Below are 20,420 nucleotides of genomic sequence, written 5' to 3'. Positions count from 1 at the left end.
ATCGTACATACGGTAGAGTTCGTATTATATACATAGGTGTCATGTAACATATTTATATTTATAATTGTTACATTACCCCCTCCCTTTAGAAAAAAAAAAAAATACATAAGAAATTTTGAATATAAACATTTTTTTATCCCTTGTCCGACTGGATTGATTGAATATGGTGAAGGTGAACTGTTGATTGAAGTTTTTTGTGATTGAACAATGCTTCTTCATGGATTGGTTAGTTGATATGTTTGAAAACTTACATTTTTTCATTATATTTTAAAACAATACATTTTATTTTTCACATCTTATATATTATACTTTAGTAAACTCTACTATCTGTATTCTTAACTAATATTTCCCATATTGTCAACTATCATTATTAAACTTTATTTTAACTGGATACCCCTACCAAACAATATTTCTTTATTAACAAGTGCAGACTATTTGTGTATTGTAAGTATTTGCTTGCAAGTATTTCTACTATGCCAGAGGCCAATTATACTTTTATTTATCCAAATAGTGTTTGTCTTACACTCTATACATTTGATTATAACTATTTTTTTATTTTGTTATTTATTAATTTTTCTATTTAATAGTTATAATCGACAATATGTGTATGTCTGATGATATAAATACCCAAAATCATTTAATACAATAATAAATAAAAATAAATAAAAATAAAAGAAATAAACATTTATCCCATAGTTAATACAATAACCTTAATCTATATTTAATTATATAATTTGAATACTGTTGGTTAACTTAGGTAGGTTAGCCCCACTATACTGGTATTTGACATCTCCTGTAGGTAGGTATCTGACACTTGACTTTTAGGTTAACATTATAAAAATATCCTTACACAATAGTTGATTATTAACCACAGCTAATTAGAATCGTTTTTTATTATAAATATTTTTGTCTACCAATTATCACGTACTATATTTATTTTTTGTTATCTTATTTTGAATTGTTGTGTAGTTTTCGTATTATTATTTATGTTTTTTTTTACCTGGGATAATGACCTGAATTGTATTAATTTGATTAGTGAAGGTAAATTATGTTTAGTTTACTTCTTCAACTGTAATATTATTATAATTTTGTAATTTATTCTTATCCACCTGGTAAACTACTTTGAGTTTATCATCAGTTTTGTTGTTTGTTTTTTTATTGATATTTATTACGTATTTTATTATTTTATATAATATTGCCACTATTATTATAATTGTTAAGGTAGTAATTACAAAAGAGTGAATATTTGCAGTTTTTTCTTTAATACTGTCTTTTAAAAGATTTTCCATTTCTTGATTTAAAATTGATAGTGATTTAGCGTGAACTTTTAAGTCATTGAATTTTCTAGGTATTTCAATAGTATCTACATTATCATATGGTACATTTTGTTTCATGATTATATTATTTAAGTTTTCGGTAAAGTTAGGTAGGTGGAAAGGAGGTAAGTAGTCTTTTGAAAAATTACTTTGGTTCTTATATTTTGAAATGATGAGGGTGTTTTTTTTAAACGCTTTGCAATTTGTTTTTAGGGATAATAGGCCTGTTTGGTTAATAATCGTGTTTTCTGCTTCTTCTCCACAACTAATTACTATTTCCAAATATCGTGGACCATGGTAATCGTCTTAACCTCACAGTTGGATGGTATAGTGTTACCCTTTTAAACATTTGGAATTCACAATTTGGTTTGATTGCACTAGACAACGGGGTACTTACACTGCAAATCGTATTTATTTTAATAGATTTACACTTGTCTACTTGATCTTGAGAAAAAAATGTATAATATTGTTTATTATTTTCTACGACTAAATATTCTTCAGAGGATTGTATACAAATAAAATTATTCTTATTGACATGTACCGGTAAGCTGATGATACAATATAAATTAAAATTTAGATTTTCTATTAATGGTACGTTTATTGAATAGGTAATTAAGTGATTCTGATAACATATATTTAACTCTATAATTTTCATAAAATCAAAGTAATTTTTGATGTTTATTTCCATTGGCATATTTAAGTTTGAAGGTAAATTCGCTTTTGCATCTTTAAAGTGGTCCAATAACTCGTTTGGTTTTAATATTTGTGGACTTATCTGTCCTCTGTGGGCTGTTATAACTGTGTTTAATAAAATTGAAGTGTCTTTTGAAAACTGGTTGATTAGTTCACGGTATACCGAGTTATATATCATAATGTATTCTTTTATATTTATAACTTTTAATTCTTCTTTTTGATTACTTATTTCATAATTTATTTTATTGATATAGTCATTCAAATTATCTTTAATTTTAGTAAAATCTAGCGAAATTTTTGTCACTGAATCTAGGGTACTTTCGAAAATTTTGATTTGATCTTTCTGAATTAAAAGTGTTTTTAATTGTTTTTCATCTAAAAGTCTAATTTTATTTTGGTATTCTTCCCCTTCTTCTTCAGTCAAAACTCCGAATAGGGCTCGTTGTAATTTTCCAATCCCCCCAAAAAATGAGCTTCTTTTTGTTCTATAGCCATTAGAGCTTACGTTATATTTTTTATCCATATTTAAATATTGTTGTAGTGTGTCTCTTTCATCATTAATTTTGTCTAGTAATACTGCGTTAATTTTTTTAAAATGTATACATATATCATTTATATCTGTTGATTTATTTTCAAATTTTTGGCAAATTCATTTACATCTGTTAAAATATATATTTATGAACTCATAACTAATTTCATAATTCGAAATATTATAAAACGTTAAGAAATTCCATTGAGAAATAGCTATGTGTAGTGGAGATATATTTTCGAAATAGATACCTGGGTTAGTAGTGAATTGTTTATTCTCAAAGAAATTCGGATTTCCTTTAGTTATCCCAAAACCCATAAATGTAATTATTATTAATCTCATATTAATGGTTTTAACCTTCTCTGGTAAGTGATACATGTTTAATCGTAACAAAAATCGATAAGTACTTAAATAAGTCCCTGAATAAATAAATAGATGAATATACTAGTATATTTTATGATTGTTTTTTACTCACCAAAGTGTGATTGTTCTGTGGCGTTTGTATATAATGTAGTTTTGATACTTCGTTGTATGACTGTTTCTTTCCTGTTCGTTATTAAGACTGATTCTTGCATACCTACTATTAAATTGCCCCCGTAATCAGTAGTATGTTTTTTGCTGTGTTTTTTTTTTTGTTTGCATTTTTTATTTATAGTAAATATCGAACCAAATGTTAATTTGATATTTTATCGTCATAAGTAGTGACATATTTAAAATTATGCTGCAGTGTGACTTTTTGTATATTAAATTTCAGGTGACAACAAAAAAAAAAAATAATAAAAAAAGTATCATTAATGTAACAAGTGCAATCTCCTTATATTTTAAACACTCGTGTGGTTATATATTATCTATCTTATACTAATTACTACACATCTAAAATTTATATTTATATAAATATGCAATAAATAAAAATTAAAATAGAAATATAATGCGCTTAACCGTTTTTTACCTATATTATTTATTTATTTTCTCGATTTTTAAATTTTTTTAGTTGACTAACGTGTTTATAGTCGTTAATTAACTGTCCATTCTTAGTTATTTCCACTATATATGTAACATCTAATATTTGTCGTACAATTTTGAATGGCCCCCCGTATCTGTATGCAAATTTTGACCCTTTATTTTCTATCTTTACTAATACTTTTTCTCCTACTACAAATCGGATTTGTTTTTTGCGTAAATCATAATATTTTTATTTTTTAGAAACTTTTCTTCCAGTAATTTTGGTAACTCGCCTCTTATGTTATTTAATTTTTCTAATTCGTTTAAAATTTCTGGTGCTGTATCTGTGCTAATTATATTATAATCGAAAATTGATTTTGGATGATAACCATGCAATAGATAAAATGGAGACTGATTCGTTGTTTCATTGACCGATGTGTTATATCTGAAAAGTACGTATTTTAAGTATTGATTCCAACAATTTGTTTTTTCTTGTACAAAATGACTAATCATGTCTATTAAAGTACCATTAAACTTTTCGGTTTGTCATTAACTCTGGGGGCGGTAAGCTATTGAGTTAGTATTTTGTATATTCAGTGCTTTTAATAAGTCTTTTACTAATTTATTTGTAAAGTGTAACCCCCTATATGAATGTACTTCCCCTATCGCCCCGAATTGTAATATTACGTCTATGAGAAAAGCTACCGTTGATTTTGAGTCAGCATGATAATATGCCTTCGCTATGGCGTATTTTGCAGGGCTTGAAACCGATTGAAAAAATTTCGATTTCGGTTTCGATTTTGGATACCGGTTTCTAATTTTTTCGATTTCGGTTTCAATTTTTCAATACCGGTATTACAAAATTTCGGTTTCGGTTTCGATTTTGGATACCGGTTTCTAATTTTTTCGATTTCGGTATCAATTTTTCAATACCGGTATTACAAAATTTCGGTTTCGGTTTCAACTTTCCAATACCGGTATTAGGAAATTTCGGTTTCGGTTTCAATTTTTCAATATCGATATGGGAAATTTTGGTTTTGATTTCGGTTTTGTATGCTAGTTTCTACATTTTTAAAAACGTATTTAAAGCAGACTTTAAGTTATAATTATAAATAGTTTTATTATACTTAAATAGTTAAATACTTAATATGATTTTTAATTTTTGATAAAAATAAGAGCAATATTTCAATAGGAGTGATTTTGTAAAATAGGTTTTATACATCCTTCAACAGTACATTTGGACTCATTTGTTTCATTTTTAAAAGTGAAAAATAAACGGCCAACAGGATTGGTATTCTTTCTACCCATGATTTCTTATGTAATTAATGAAACAACCTGATGTAGGTAATAGGTATCTTTATTTATAGTAAATAAATCATTTAGTAAAAATAAAATTGAAAAAGTATTTGTCGTGGATGGACTCGTAATTATTAAGTTGCAAGTTGTACATAAAAAAAGTAAACCGATAAGGAACTACACTATAATGAACGACAAACACGCTGACTGCACTACTGCAAACACAGTACGAAAATTTCAAAATATTCTATATCGAAATATATATTATATAGGTACACTATACAGTGTATGGGCACTAGGGAAAAATTAAAAATACAGTTATTTTTAATAACTAAATAATTCTTAAACAATATTATATATTTTAAATTTATTTTTATATTAGTGTTATTAATTATTATTATTGTTTCTGCTCCCCACGGCCTACAGACTGCAGTAGCGGTGATGGTCGTACGATCACTCACACAAATTAAAAGCTGTGCTATTTTCAGTTTTTCCTGGTATTGTACCTCTATAAATAATTGGTTCTAGCAGTAATTATTATATGATTTTCTTATTATTTATATTTTATAGTTTGATTATAATAGTATTGTACTATTCAGTATTTAATAGCTTAATACTATTAAATAACAATCTAATAAATTAATAGACCCATATACGGGCCGTCATCTGTCAAATGTGCTGCCCAATAAATAATTAATATCTATTAATAATATTATTTATTATTCATTACTATTATAATAAAAGCATAAAACAACTATAATAATTTTTCAAATAATGAAATGGTTATCAACATTTTAACCCTTTCAGGCCCGAATTATGATCTGATGATAAAAAAAAATAATTTATGTGTTCTTTACATAAAACATACTTAAATTAAGAGAAATTTCGAATTTTGAAATTTTTTGACTACCCAAACTTCAGTTTTGGTGACTTGTCATTATAATAGCATTTGGGCGTTAAATATAATAACTTACATTACCATTTTAATGGCAATTGGGCTTTAACGTATAACGCACTACATCATATGAATAATCTTTATTCGTAAAAACAAAATATAAATAACAATTTTTAAAAATTAAAAATTAGAACAATTAATATAAAATTAAATAAGACAATAAAAAATAAAGTTTATAATCATTATCACAATGGTTATACTGTGGCAGTCTTTGCAGTTACATAAAACGATAAAACAAATAAAAAACATCCTTCTAAGTAGTAATAACATTAGGTAAATAAATATAAAATAAAAGATCATCTGTTACATTGTTAATAATTATATATATAAACTTAGGTACATAATTATAATAAGATTTAAATATTTAATTATGATAATCAAAAAAACAATTCCTTGTCTTAGTAATACATAAATGGACATTGCATTTTTTGCATGCCATATGGGTTCTTTTTTTACACCCCTCTAATTTACAGAATGTGGCATCTCTCAAGTTATCTATGTATACATAATGGCCAATGTTATCTTTTCTTATCACATCAGTAGGGTATCTATCAATTAAACGATTTTTTGTGCGAGGTTTAGGTTGAACTATAATTTTGTTAGATGACGACGGGCGCCCTCGTTTTCTGGAAGGTGTTACTACAGAACTCCCTATAGAAATTAATGTTGAAGCTAAATTTTGCTTAAAGACTAATAAGTCCATTACTTTTTTTTTTGGTAAATTTATTGCTTCAGCATCATTTCTATATTCTAACCATGAATTACAAGTGGCCATATCAAAGGAATGAAAGAGCATACGCAAAGTCCATTTTCTAGATTTTATAAATACTCTGTAGTAGCTAATGAGTTGATCATGCAAATCCACCCCACCCATTGAATCATTATACAATTTTACAATTTCAGGGCGACATACTTCAACATAAGATTTATTTTTTTTATCATATCGTTTAATAATATCTGGGCTGCCTGAAGTCACAAAGTTAGAAGCGAGAGTAACAGATTTGTTATCCAACCATTTAATCAGACCAACTTTTCCATCTGTTGAGGTAACTTCATATGAGGCTCCTCTTCCTAATGTATTTAGCTCTTTATCGCTCACAACTGGAGGATTAGCAAAACGATTAAGTCTAATTGTCCCAGCTGCTTTAATTCCCAAACAATCAAGTGATGTAAATAGATTGTAAGAACTAAAATAATTATCAAAATATAAATAATGTTCATTTTTATCTATGTGTTCAACTAATTGTAAAACTATGGAACCCCCGAGGCCATATTTTTTTTGTATTTCATGATTTATTTCAGTTGAACTGCCCTGGTATAAAATCATATTGTAAACCATACCATTAGCAGAGCAGAGTAAAAAATTTTTAATACCCCAAGGGCAGGGTTTGCCTTTCATATATTGTTTGACACCTAATTTCCCTTTAAATTTGACCATTTGCTCATCTACAGCTAGATTAGTTTCTACTGGCAATTCTTTACAACGTTTTAAAAAAGAATTATAAAGTGGTCTAACTTTTATAAATTTATCAACATTGTTTTCAGGAATGTCATCATTATTCATTACATGAAAACAAGACCTCAACTGAAAAAAACGATTTCGAGACATATTATCAGCAATTATATTTACTCTGTCGTCATTAGTCCAACATAATCTTATTCTACTAGGTTTTTGACAACCAATTTTCAAATGTATACCCACAAACACCTTCATTTCTGAAGGTGTAGTATCTACATAATTTATGAAATTATTTTGTTTGGCATAAATATTTGTGTACTTGGCCGTATTTTCAAACTCTTCCTCAGGAAAATATTTACTGAAATATTCTATTGGTGATAGAGTCCTATAAGTAGTTGATAATTCTGGAGCTGGTGGCGAAATCTTTAAGAAACTACTGACAAATGGTCTATTTGACCATTTAATTTCATTTTTTGTGTAATATGGTAGGTTATTGAGGTGTAGTCCGTGTTCAACTACAGGTCTTATTGCTATATGATGTGGTGGTATTGCAGGTGTACTTGGCCTAGCTATTAAAACAATTAAAATTTAAAAAGAAACCAAATAAAAATAATTCAAAATAATATTTTATATACCATAAGCATTGTTATCTGATTGCTGTTCACCTTGTTGCAGTGGTTCATGTTCATCTTCAACTGTTTCTAAAATATTTAGTGTAATTTATTGTTTCATAAGAAAAATTAAAATTACTAGAAACAAAAAAATAAATAATATAAAATAATATTTTACATACCATTAACATTATTATCTGATTGCTGTTCAAGTTGATGCATTGGTAGATTAAATACTTCATATTCATCTTCAACTGTTTCTAAAATATACAGTGTAATTGTTTCATAAAGAAAATTTAAATAATTAGAAACAAAAAAATAAATAATATAAAATAATATTTTACATACCATTATTTATGCCAAAAACGTTGAAATCTTCATCATCTTCGAAATCAAACAGTTCAAAATCATCAAGTACATTTTCAAACATTTGTTCTTTGCTAGACTTTTCGATTTCTGAACGAGGGTATTCATTGTCATCAACAAAATCATCGTCGTCGCCTGACAATGATGATAGTTCTGAATCTCTCCCATCACCTAGCAATTCGATGATGTCTCCGTAGGGCAGTTGCTGCTGCTTTTTTAACATTACAAACTAGAGTTTATAACATAAATTAAATTGAATCAACTGATTAAAACTACCTACCTATGTGGTTTAATTAAAAGAATACTTACTAATATAGTTGATATTCTTCACTAAGCAATAGAAACAGAATTCGTAACGTAACAACGAGTTACTCGTTCGAGTACCGGACGAGATTCGGAGAATAACGATAAATGATAACTAATTACAGCGGCAAAATGCACGTGCACATGAATAATAATATTATCGGTTATCACAAAATGTTGTAAACGCCCAAGGCCCAACTGCCATTATAATGGCATATTACTTAAGACGATACCACTCACTGATAAAAGATAATAACCACATTTTAATACCGGCATAATACAATAACATCAGTGTTGACACGGGAAAAAAAATATGGGATTTTTCCCAATTGATTATCAATAATTAATATTTATTACAAGAAAAAAAAAAAAAAAAATCCCGGCAAATTTTTTTTTTTTTTTTACATAATTTATTTTGACTATTGTTTAGTTATAAAATATATAACCATAATTCTTATTATTATCTATAAATATTCGTTGACAAAATAAACCAATTTCCGTCCAGTTATACACACAATTATAATTTCTACATTTATTTTTATTGTAATGCCATTATAATGACATTGGGGACTGAAAAATCATAATCCCATGGGTGTATCAATGCAATTTACGTATTGACGTACATTTTAAAATAATTTACGTTAATTCAAAAAAAAAGCATTATTTAAAATATTAAAATTAAAAAAATTGAGTTATAAGTTATAACAACGGTTTCCAATTTTTTCCGATTTCGGTTTTGAATTTATATTTAATATCGGTATCCAATTTTTTGCGGTTTCGGTTTTAAATTATAATACCGGTATCCAATTTTTTCCGATTTCGGTTTTGACTTTAATACCGGTATCCAATTTTTTTCGGTTTCGGTTTTAGATTATAATACCGGTATCCAATTTTTTTCGATTTCGGTTTTGACTTTAATACCGGTATCCAATTTTTTTTGGTTTCGTTTTCGATTTTGATTTCGGTTTCGGTTTTTTAACGGTTTATACCGATTTCTGAAACCGGTTTTGAAATCGGTTTCAAGCCCTGGTATTTTGTAGTCCCGCATGTGCCTACTAAAATGTATGAAAATCCATTACTCGGTGGATTTATCGGCACTATATAGTCTATAGTGAACCTCTCGAAGGGCCTTCCTGTTATTTTTGGTGATGTTAACATATGACCGTATGTAGCAGTTTTATCAGCCTTTCGGTTTTAGCAACTTAAACATGAAGTTACAAATGTGCGAATATCTTTATACATGGTTGGCCAGAAATAACGTTCTATGATTTTTTTGCATGTTTTGTCTATTCCGAGATGGGCCGCGAATGGGTGGTCGTGAAAGTTACATAAAATTTCATTTTGACGACAATTAGGTAACGTTATTAAATATACTTTGTTTCCTTTGGACATATGTTTATACATAAGAATATTTTCTTGATTTAAAAAGTAATTTCTCGATTTTCTTATCCATACTTGGTCCAATACGTCCGGGTTGTCTAATAATTGTATTATTTTGTTAAGTATCGGGTCATTACGTTGTTCTATTGCTAAATTGATAACGGTAACGTGACAAATGGTTAAGTCCCTATCCTTTTGCAATTCCTGTTAATAAGTTGGTGGATCAAGCACCGGGTTTCTTGACATCGCATCACACTCTTGATTTAAAAGTCCTTTTCGATATTTTATTATGAAGTCAAAATCAATTATTTTACTTTTTAGTCGTTGAATTCGCACCGATGGCGTTTTAATGTTGTCTAAATATCTAAGTGGGGCGTGGTCTGTCCAAATTTCTACTTCGACACCGTATATATATGTGCGGAATGTTTCTAACGTAAATACTATCGCTAACAATTCTAATTCTATTGCGCTGTATTTTTCTTCTGTCGTAGTTAACCACCGGGAGACAAAGGAAACTGGATGCAGTTGTTTATCTTCTTCTGATTTTTGTAGTAAGGTTCCAGCTATACCAATTTTGCTTGCATCTGTCCATATTATTATAGGTAAATTATATTAATTTTCTTTAGTATGTCTATAGTAGATAACTCTAGCCCTTCTTCTCTCAAGCAAACACGTAGTGCATGTGCACCGCAATCGCCGTCAGAAGGTACTTCCTCGATTTTGTTTAAGTATGACGCATCTAATAAAATATTTTCCCTCAGTGTGTGGTCAATATTGTCGGCAAAAAAAAAAATCCCATTCCATTATTATTCATTTTGTCGGTAGTTCCATTATTATTTAATTTTGACTTGTTTATGTTAGTGGTTTCATTGTTATTTAATATTTACTGGTTTAATGCATAAATAGATATTGTTATGCACGTATTTTGAAATATGAATCTCAGCATACTGGAGATAACGGGCCATTCTTTTCCGTTTTGTCCTGCGCATATTTTAGGTAATGCAACTCTTTTAATTTGTTGTTCTAAGCAAAATGTTCCCAGGTTTTGTAATGTCGCAAATATGTTAACGTACGTTGGTTTTTCGTAATAGTGGTTTTTTGTAATTAAATATAATAGCCACTTTTTTTCTGTTTTAATAAATGCGATTTCCCTTACTCTTTTTTTTTTGTGAAATCAAATTATCGATATTGTTAAAATTTAACGAAACTGTAAAGCGATACCACGGTTCATCGTTAGGCATTCGCTGACGCAGTGAGCGATTGCGTCACTTGACCGATCGCTGAATAAATCGCCAGTTATTTCCTCGTATCTATGGTTAAAATGTTGTGAATTATTATCAAGCAATACAAATTTTTGATACTCGTTTAATATTTCGCGGGAGAAGTTTTGTATTTCGGTTCCCTGTTTATCGTTCTTTATTTCCCGAGGTTTTTATTGGTAATTTTACTTCTTGATTTTCGTATCTGAATAATATAACATTGTCTTTTAAATTCATGACCGTTTATGTTTTTGTCAAAAATTCTAAACCTAATAAGATTGGGGTGCATAAACTATCTACTACCACCGCCTGATGGTGTATTATGAACGATGCTATTTGTATTTGAATTATCGTTGAGCCTACAATGTTTAATTTTGAATTATTGGCTGTTTTCAAATGTGTTTTTTTTAGAATATTTATCTCTTCATTTAATTTATCTACATTTGAATTTTGTTTTTCGTCTGTTTTTCTAACCATTTTTGCTAATTCGTATCTTTTTTAATTTTCTGTAATTTTCGTTATGTTTGTGTTGTCTAAAATTTCTATTTTATTGTATATTTCATCTGGTAAACCCACCAATATTTTCTCGCAAATTTCTTCCTCCATCATGTTTGGATTAATTTTATAGCAAAGTTCCATCATATTTATTATAAATTCATTTAAAGTTTCGTTGTCCATTAACTTTCTTTGGTTTAATTGTATTCTAAGTAATTTATCATTCCCAATATTAGTAAATTTCTCCTTTATTTGTTGTTTAGTCTGTTCCCAGTTTATGTTTGGTGTTTTGGTTTTTATTAATTTAAAAAATTTTGATGCCGAGTCTTTCAAATATAAAGGTAACAACGTAATTTTTTCTGTTTCGCCCCAGTTATTTATTATTGCAGCTAAGTCAAAATTTTCTATAAAAGAATCAACGTCCTCTCCCATTTTTCCCGAAAAAGTTTGCGGTTGATGGATCATTGTTTTAAATTCCATTTTTGATTTTAGTTTGTTTTTATTGTTATAATTATTAATTATTTTAGTTGGTTCCATGCAATTTGTTTGATTTATATCCAAATAGTTACTATCTAATATTTTGTCTAGAATAAATGTTTTGTCGTTAAGATTTAAACTGCCTTGATCGTCTTTGTTTTCTGAATTTTTTATGACTACTGAGTTTTCTGTTACGTTATTAGTTAATGTCTCTATTGATTCATTATTTATTTTAATATTTTTCCGTATGATATTACGTGCTAAATCTCTTAATTGTTCCTGAGTATGACGGTCTGTTACAATGCCGAATTGTTCGTGTAAAATAGTTTGCAACCTATCTTTCTTTATGTATGGTAATTGTCCTAGTTTACCACTGAAAAATATATCTAATTCTTCTTGTGATAAGAAAGATTCAAAAATATCTAATTTTTTGTCGTTTAAATTTTTTATGTTACCTTCAAAATGTTCTACTCGAATTGCGTTACTCGCATTAAATAAAATCTGTACTTGTTCTAACGTTAAATTATTAAGAAATTCTAATAATTCTTCTCTATCGGCTTTCAATAAATTAAAACTCTGAGACACCAACTTAATAATTTCTGTATTTAAATTTATAGTAAGATTATTATCGTTGTTTTTTAAATACCACATTCCATTATTTATCTACCACTATTAATAAAAAAAGACTCGTTCTAAATAGATTAACTATGGTTAACTTTCTTAACCTATTTTTATTTTGTGTATGTTTAAATTTTAAACAATTCGTTATATTCTAACATATATACTAATATATTGTTACCTTAATACTTAAAATCTATGCTTAATATTATCACTCAAAACTCCTTATTTCAAACTTTTCTTGTTTATAATTAAAGTTATTTATTTCACATTCATTTATCTTTCTTAAAACTTAAATTTTCTCTCAAAACCTATATAGTCAATATTATTTACTTAAACTTCCTTTATTCAAAACTTTATCTCACTTAAAATTAAATTTTTTGTTTAAATTCAATTGTCTCTCTTAAAACCTATAGTCAGTATTAATCATTTACACTTTCTTTATTCAAAACTTTATTTCACTTATAATAATTCTTTCCTTTAAATTCAATTATCTCTCTTAAAATTTAAAATTTCTCTTATAACCTATAGTCAGTATTAATCGCTTAAAATTCCTTTATTCAAAACTTTATCTCACTTAAAATTAAATTTTTTCTTTAAATTAAATTGTCTCTCTTAAAACTTACAATTCCTCTTAAAACCTATATTCAGTATTAATCACTTACATTTTTACTAAAGAGAAAAAAAAAATTTTTAATCTACTTAAAATTATAAATGTATTAAAACTGAAACAAAATCCTAGGAACCAAATATAACTGTAATTATTATTACAGGCTTCGGCGCCTCCACCAATATGTAACGTGGTCGGGGGAACGACCAGTTAAATATAAGATATCCAGGGAGAATCGTGGGATCCTATAGATATAAATACCGTTGCCAGGGGCAGGATATGTAGATATCAGGATCTTAAATATATTTAAATTACTAGGATTCCTTTTCAGTTATAATTATGTTTTATTGTCTACTAAACACTTACAAATATTAATACTCACAAATATATCAACTATGTTCTATTATACTATGTAACTGTATCGTAGTCATACGGAGTCCGGTAATCAACGGTGCACAACGAACTACGAGAATAAGTTACAATTATGTGTGTGTGTTTTAATATTAATGTATCGGTCAGCAGTTAATCGTACATACGGTAGAGTTCGTATTATATACATAGGTGTCATGTAACATATTTATATTTATAATTGTTACACTACTTAAGGAGTGTTAGGTGGTGATACAAACTTCTATTTTTCAAACGAGAACTCCTTTTTTTTTACTGCAAATAATTTAAGTGGTCCCATGGGCGCCTATAGGTAAAATTTTAGGGGGGGGGGGGGGAATCAAAATAAAAAAAAAATTCGATTGTAAGATGATTAAGCTTTAATGTTATTTTTCACATATAAATGTATACATGCATTCTATATTAGATTCTGAACGGAATAATTGCCATATGAATAAATAAATAAATAAATAATAATTATAATAAGCATGTAAAAAAATAGAAATTAAATAATAAAATTAAGTATATTATTCGGTATCAGTAAATAAGAACTGCAAATTTCTTCGTTTTATTCCAAACATATTAATGATATCCTGAATGAAAGTATCTTTGTTTGCGTTAACTCTTTCACGATGATGGCTCATCATACACAACCCATTTGAACAATCTACTACAGTCGTAGAGCGAAGCCACGTTTTTACTCGTCTTAATGTACTGAACGATCTTTCTATTGTGCACGTTGTCAGAGGCAGTTAAAATATTAAGTATTTGAAAAATTGCAGGATAATATTCGCAATGAGCCAATAAATCAAGAAACAAAATTTCATCACACTGGGAGTCAATCAAGTTTTTATCAATCCAATACTGATACCAAATATTAGATTCCTCTATCATATTTTCAATTTCATAATGATCACTAATCAGCTTAATTTTTTCTTTGAAATCATTAATAGTGTACTTTTTAATATTTGTAGAATGCAGTAGACTTATTGAGAATGCTATTTCATTTATACTTGAAAATCGTCGTGAAAGAGATGATATTAGTGAATCTAAGTACGGAATAAAAATAGAAAGTCTGTAATAGTGTTCAGCAGAATCGGTTTCGTAATTTGATCTATTTTTTTTGTTTGGATGTAATGCGTGGAATTTTAATTTCTGCGCCAATTTTTTCTCCATAAATACGGAGTTATTAAAAATATCATTAAAAACGATATCTGATTGTTCTCTATTATAATTAAATATAATTAATAAATCTTGAATATTATTTTGGACCGAGTATAAATCAATATATTTTGCCCCTGCAGTTTATTTGTAACTGGTTCTTATTGAGATGAGTATTGACGAAGTACACTTTCACGAAAAAAATGAATAAGCTCTTTAATTGCTCCTACAGTATTTTGTATTTCTGCTACTGCATTCAAATAATTTACAACCAGATTAAGTCTATGCGAAGTACAGTAAAAAAATGTTGCTTTAGAATATTTATCACAAATTATTTTCTGAACTCCATTTTCCTTTCCAGCCATTACTGAACATCCGTCAAAACCCAAGCCAACAAGTTTATTTATATTCAGACTGTATTTTTCAACAGAAGTCAAAATAGAAGTAGCTATACCAACTGCATCTAATGTTTGTAGTGCACTAAATCCTATGAATTCTTCTCTTATAGTTTTTGAACAATCAACATAACGAACACCAATCGAAAGTTGTTCAATACCAGCAATATCGGAAGTTTCGTCTGCTAACAGTGAAAAACTTAAGCTAAATCATGTTCTCATACATGTTCTCGAACAATTTGATCACATAATACATTTCCACATAATAAAATTAATTCATTTTGAATGCGATGTGAGGTATATTTAGCTTTACTATGACATGTTGATAAATGCTCAGAAGCTATAGAACTTTACGTTCGGATATGACTCCAGACTTAATAAAATTACAATGTTAAAGTGTTAACTCATTAATAAATAAATTACTTACTTCTTGATTAAATAATTATAGCCTGATTGTTTCAATTAATCGATTGATCGTTATTTCAACTAATCGATTAATAATTTTTCAATCAATCGATTTTTTTAATTAATTGTGCTTGTGCATAATCATATTCGATTCCCCCCAAAAATAATCGAACAATCCTAGGCTCAAGCACACAGCAGATGCATTATTAATAGTTAATGTAGGTACCGTATTTATTGACGTATAACATTCCGGGTTTGAATTTACTTGAGCAGAAAAACTTGTATTTTTTATGTGTGTGGCTCAAGCACAGCAGATGCATTATCTTCATCAGATTTTTTTTAAATTAAAAAAGATCATATTATATCCATACTAAAAATTTAAAATTAATATTATTTAAAAAATAATATTGAATAATCACTAATGACACTCAGCAGTCAGCTCTAAATATAATGTCACACAGAAAATGGACGACTAAAATGCAAGGCTGGGCAAGTTAATGATATTTTTTAACTAGGTTAAGTTAAGTTATTATGCACCAATAACAAAAAGTTAAAAGTTAAAAGTTAATTTAATTATAGGTTAACTCAGTTAAGTTAAAATTTAATCCACACTTTTTGTTAACTTTTTATTAAGTTAAAAAAAAGTTAATTTTTTTATACAACGCTAGCGTACTTAATTTTTTTCCAACCCAAAACTAAATTTTAAGATATAGGTAGTGTTAATACTTCATACAGTATTTCCATATAAGTTAGATTCGAATGATATACATTTTTAACTTTAAACAATTTACGATACATATTTTTTGACATGAAAACGAAATAGACTGAAATAGTGAAATATTATAAAATTTAAAACAAAATAAATCAACTTAACTTACTTCTTAAAATGAAAAGTTAACTCGTTAATTTCACGTTAATTAAGAAATAAATTTAGTAAATTAACAGTTAAGTTAATGAAAAGCCAAAAGTAACTAGTTAATTCCCAGCCTTCCTAAAATGCAGTCAATGTAGTCTGATAAAATATTTGTAGTACCTATATTGTGATCTTTATGGATTTACCACAAATTGTCTGCAATAAATAATTTTACATATAGGTACCTAACCTAACCTAACCTATACGGACTACAGACTACGCGACCTATCTATGATGTTAATATTCGATAACAATGAGTAAATTTTTATACTTATTTCATATTATCTTAAAAGTGATTTCAACAAATAATTTGCCTCGGTAATAAGGTAATATTGTGGTAATATTTATTGAGCTACAACTTCATAATATTTTTTCCCAGGGGGGGGGGGGGGCAAGAGCACTGTCTTACCCCCCCCCCCCCCCCCCCCCCCACCACCAATGGGCACCCATGTGTGGCCCCCATTTCTATTTAACCCATTACCATAGACATACCCAGACAGCAATTTTATGATTAATAATATTATTATAACATTGTAATAACAAATAATATTAGTATAACGTTACTATAATGCTATAATAATATTATCATAACAAGATGCTGTCCGGGTATTAATCCTGGGTACACAAAGGTATATACCTACAACTCAAAAACTACTCACTCGAATTTTGATTTTGATACATTACAATTTACATGACAAATAAAATATCTGCTTAATAATTCAAAATTAAAAAGCATAGTTCCTAATTTAAAACATAGAGTTTTGTCACAGGATCAAATGATGTAAGTGGTACAACAAAACTCAATGATTCCAATATTATTATATTATATTATTTTTTTTTATTTGGTCTTCCAGTCTATTTAATTAATCCAGAAATCGGAATTTGAATAAATTAATAATTAAAATATTAAAATAGGGCGAACATGCTTAAAAATCATCCTGTATATAATTATATATATTTAATATTAATTTTTCTCTGAAAGTACCTATAATTGAAAAATATAATTAATTATAGGAATGGTCTGTCTCAGCTCTGTATCGGTTTTTTGTACGCACATACATGATCCATTACAGACTACAGTGACTTGATCAAAAACGAGTTACACTCAACAAACAAGACCCTTCTGTAAAGTCTACACTGTACAGTAAAATGATTACCTACTAGCTTGCTTTTTAAAAATGTTTTCCTAACAATACACACTATTATAGTTGCCTATTCAATGGCAAGGCACGTATTGAGTACGTCATCTCGTACAACTGTACAGCAAAGCGGTAAACTATTTTCTCACTTTTTTTTTCCTTTTTTTTGATCATTAAATAGCTGTCCCGCACAGCGTTGCCCGTGCCAAAGATTAGTTAAAAAAATATAAATTTCTTAAAAAATGTATACCCATATTTCTATGGTGGATCGAGTGTTGTGTGCCATCGTATATCGCGTACTTTTTTCTATGTAAAAAGTGTAATAGTCTTAAACCGTGTTTTAGTGTCTAGCAAGTCAGCACCTCAAGTGAAAATCTTTTTATGTACAACTTGGTAAGGTAACTTAGGTAGACAATCTGAATATTATATTGGATTACGGACATACGCAAGCAGCTAGTATATCAGGTGTGCAATCCACCTATGGTAAATTTTTACCACGATGATGAGATATAGTAAGTGCAACTTAGTCACCTAAGTAGGCAATCTATGTTCATTAAATACTCATAATCTTTATAATTATGAATAGGCAGTTGATAATATATAAGAAAGATAACCAACGATAACTTTTAATTCTACTTGAATTACAATGTCCATAGCAACGTATTATCTGCAGTAATCAGCGGCGGCTCATGGGTGCTGGTGGTTGGGGTGTGACTTTAAATATAATAGCGGTAGTCATAGGTATTTAAATATACGAAAAATATATACATCTTACAGGTCACAGCTGAAAATGAAAATGAAAATAATAATAATACCGATTAGCAGCCAACAACGCAGTTAATTTTAAAAATAAATTACCCAATATAGTAATATAAATATATAATATATATAAATATTTTACTGTATGGACGACACTACCGGTCGTCCAAATCTGTATTTAACATCGCAGCTTAAACAATAAACGTACCCGCACGTACACGATTGCTGCGCCTCGCCTATAAATTATTATATACGAATTCAGAATATTGCTTGTATAACGCTGCCGGTCGTCCAAAGCCAGCTTGTGTGTACAAGCGTACCCATATGCTCGTGGTATCTGAGAGACACAAATTTTATTGTTCGCACACGACAAATGTAATAGACAAATTTATTATAATTTATAACTATTTTACTATTTAGAAATTTGCATTTTTGAAAAATTGCATTTTTAATAAAAAATATTTTTTAAAAATGTAAAATTAAGAATATTATACAATTAATTTTCTTCATTTAATTAATTTTAGTAGGGCGTGCGATCGTCCCAACGTCCATACCACGAGCCGCCACTGGCAGTAATCCTATTATGTTCAAAATGTAATGTTAAACACCAACGGTAAAGGTATTATAAATTGAATACGTTTAAAGTCACGTGTAGTCCTATTAAGAACAGTCACAATTTCGCGTTTAGAATATTACTAGCACGTCTAGCGTCTAAGTATGCACCAAATGTATAGGTATCTAACCTAAAAAATGGGTTTACTGTCTACTAATCTGACTCGTTAATGATCTTAACGTGGGTATCATGTCAGTTGTCAAAATGTAAAACATTCATGACTGATAGTGATGGAGAGATACATGAGTACACATCTATACATGAATGGTCCATTCATGGACCTTAAAAACCCAGACTGTACATAATATCTGGAAAGTACATATCTGGACAGTATAATTGTGGACCGTACAAACCTGGACCATACATTTCTGGACCGTAGATTTCTGGACTTACAATATAATACCACATATTTCTGTTTAAGGGGCATGAGTGGCAACCCATTTGGCAAGTTACAATTTTCTTAGACTTTAATTTGGTTCAAATTGTGTAAAAGTGTTAATATGATCTTAAAGACCTTGGTTAATTAAGTGTCAAGTCTCTAACAATTTTGGAGATAAGACTAAAGTTAATTTGTTTTTTTGGCATTTTCCTTTTGTTCAGTAGGCCAATCTTTAAGAATAAATAAAAATAAAATAAAATAAATACTTGGCTCAAATAACTTTTGTTTCCCAAATTGTTAGTATTTTTTTTTTCGAATTTTTAAAAAGTTACTATGAAGAACCAAGCTGGAATAACAAATATATATATTATGTAGTAACAAGTTTTTAAGTCTTAGACCAATGTATCAACTATCAGACACTATTGTAGTTAAGGAGATCAGTGATAATACATTTTGTAAATAAAATAAATCCTGAGATAGGTATATATGACATTTATAGATCAGTATTGCTACCCGAAAACATTGATACTTACATAAAAAAAACATGACTTGTTAAAAGTGAAAAATAATAAAACCAGTGTATATACCTAACCATGTAAAACCATGAATGTAATATAAAAACATTTATTTATGATCATACCTTCCAGATAAACTTAATCATATTTATTTTAAATTTACATGAATATTATAGTTAGTTGTTAGAAATTGAATTTTAATAAAAAGCTTCTAACTCTAGAATCTATCCAAAAATTATATCAAGATTAATTGTATGCCATATAATTTTTAGTTTTTAATTTTTTTTAAAAATGATTGGTTTAATATTTTTAAAATTAATTGTATTTCTGTTTATAAATTCTAACATTTTAAAGGCTTTATTTACAACAGTTTTAATTACCTACCTCCTGTAAGCTAACTATTTTACTATGTAATATGTAAGTATTGATTATAATAATTTATTGT

The 20,420-nt window shown here is 28.3% G+C and overlaps 2 protein-coding genes across 2 annotated transcripts in view; both read right to left on the bottom strand.

Annotated features, from left to right (window-relative positions):
• The window catches only part of LOC132939141 (uncharacterized), a 251,436-nt gene that overhangs the window by 115,288 nt on the left and 115,728 nt on the right, over positions 1-20,420 (bottom strand). The window lies entirely within an intron of this gene.
• LOC132939375 (piggyBac transposable element-derived protein 3-like) lies at positions 5,652-8,580 on the bottom strand. The gene is made up of 5 exons (XM_061006503.1): positions 8,477-8,580; positions 8,150-8,396; positions 7,984-8,061; positions 7,826-7,891; positions 5,652-7,759 (listed from the first exon to the last, which is right to left on the bottom strand). Exons 2-5 carry the CDS (start codon positions 8,388-8,390, stop codon positions 6,096-6,098), a joined length of 2,049 nt encoding a protein of 682 aa, XP_060862486.1. The 5' UTR covers positions 8,391-8,396; positions 8,477-8,580; the 3' UTR covers positions 5,652-6,095.

This window comes from Metopolophium dirhodum, chromosome 2, assembly GCF_019925205.1.
Source record: "Metopolophium dirhodum isolate CAU chromosome 2, ASM1992520v1, whole genome shotgun sequence".
NCBI classification, from domain to species: domain Eukaryota; kingdom Metazoa; phylum Arthropoda; class Insecta; order Hemiptera; family Aphididae; genus Metopolophium; species Metopolophium dirhodum.
Note: the sequence above shows the minus strand (reverse complement) of the source record. Positions and strands in the feature narration are given on the sequence as shown.

What these genes read in the sequence shown, in the direction of transcription:
- LOC132939375 (XM_061006503.1), bottom strand. Translation starts at nt 8,390, where the DNA reads ATGTTAAAAAAGCAGCAGCAACTGCCCTACGGAGACATCATCGAATTG. An exon ending in CGTTTTTGGCATAAATAATG is followed by an intron (nt 8,062 to 8,149) that starts GTATGTAAAATA and finishes TGTATATTTTAG; the next exon opens with AAACAGTTGAAGATGAATAT. An exon ending in ATCAGATAACAATGCTTATG is followed by an intron (nt 7,760 to 7,825) that starts GTATATAAAATA and finishes TTGTTTTAATAG; the next exon opens with CTAGGCCAAGTACACCTGCA.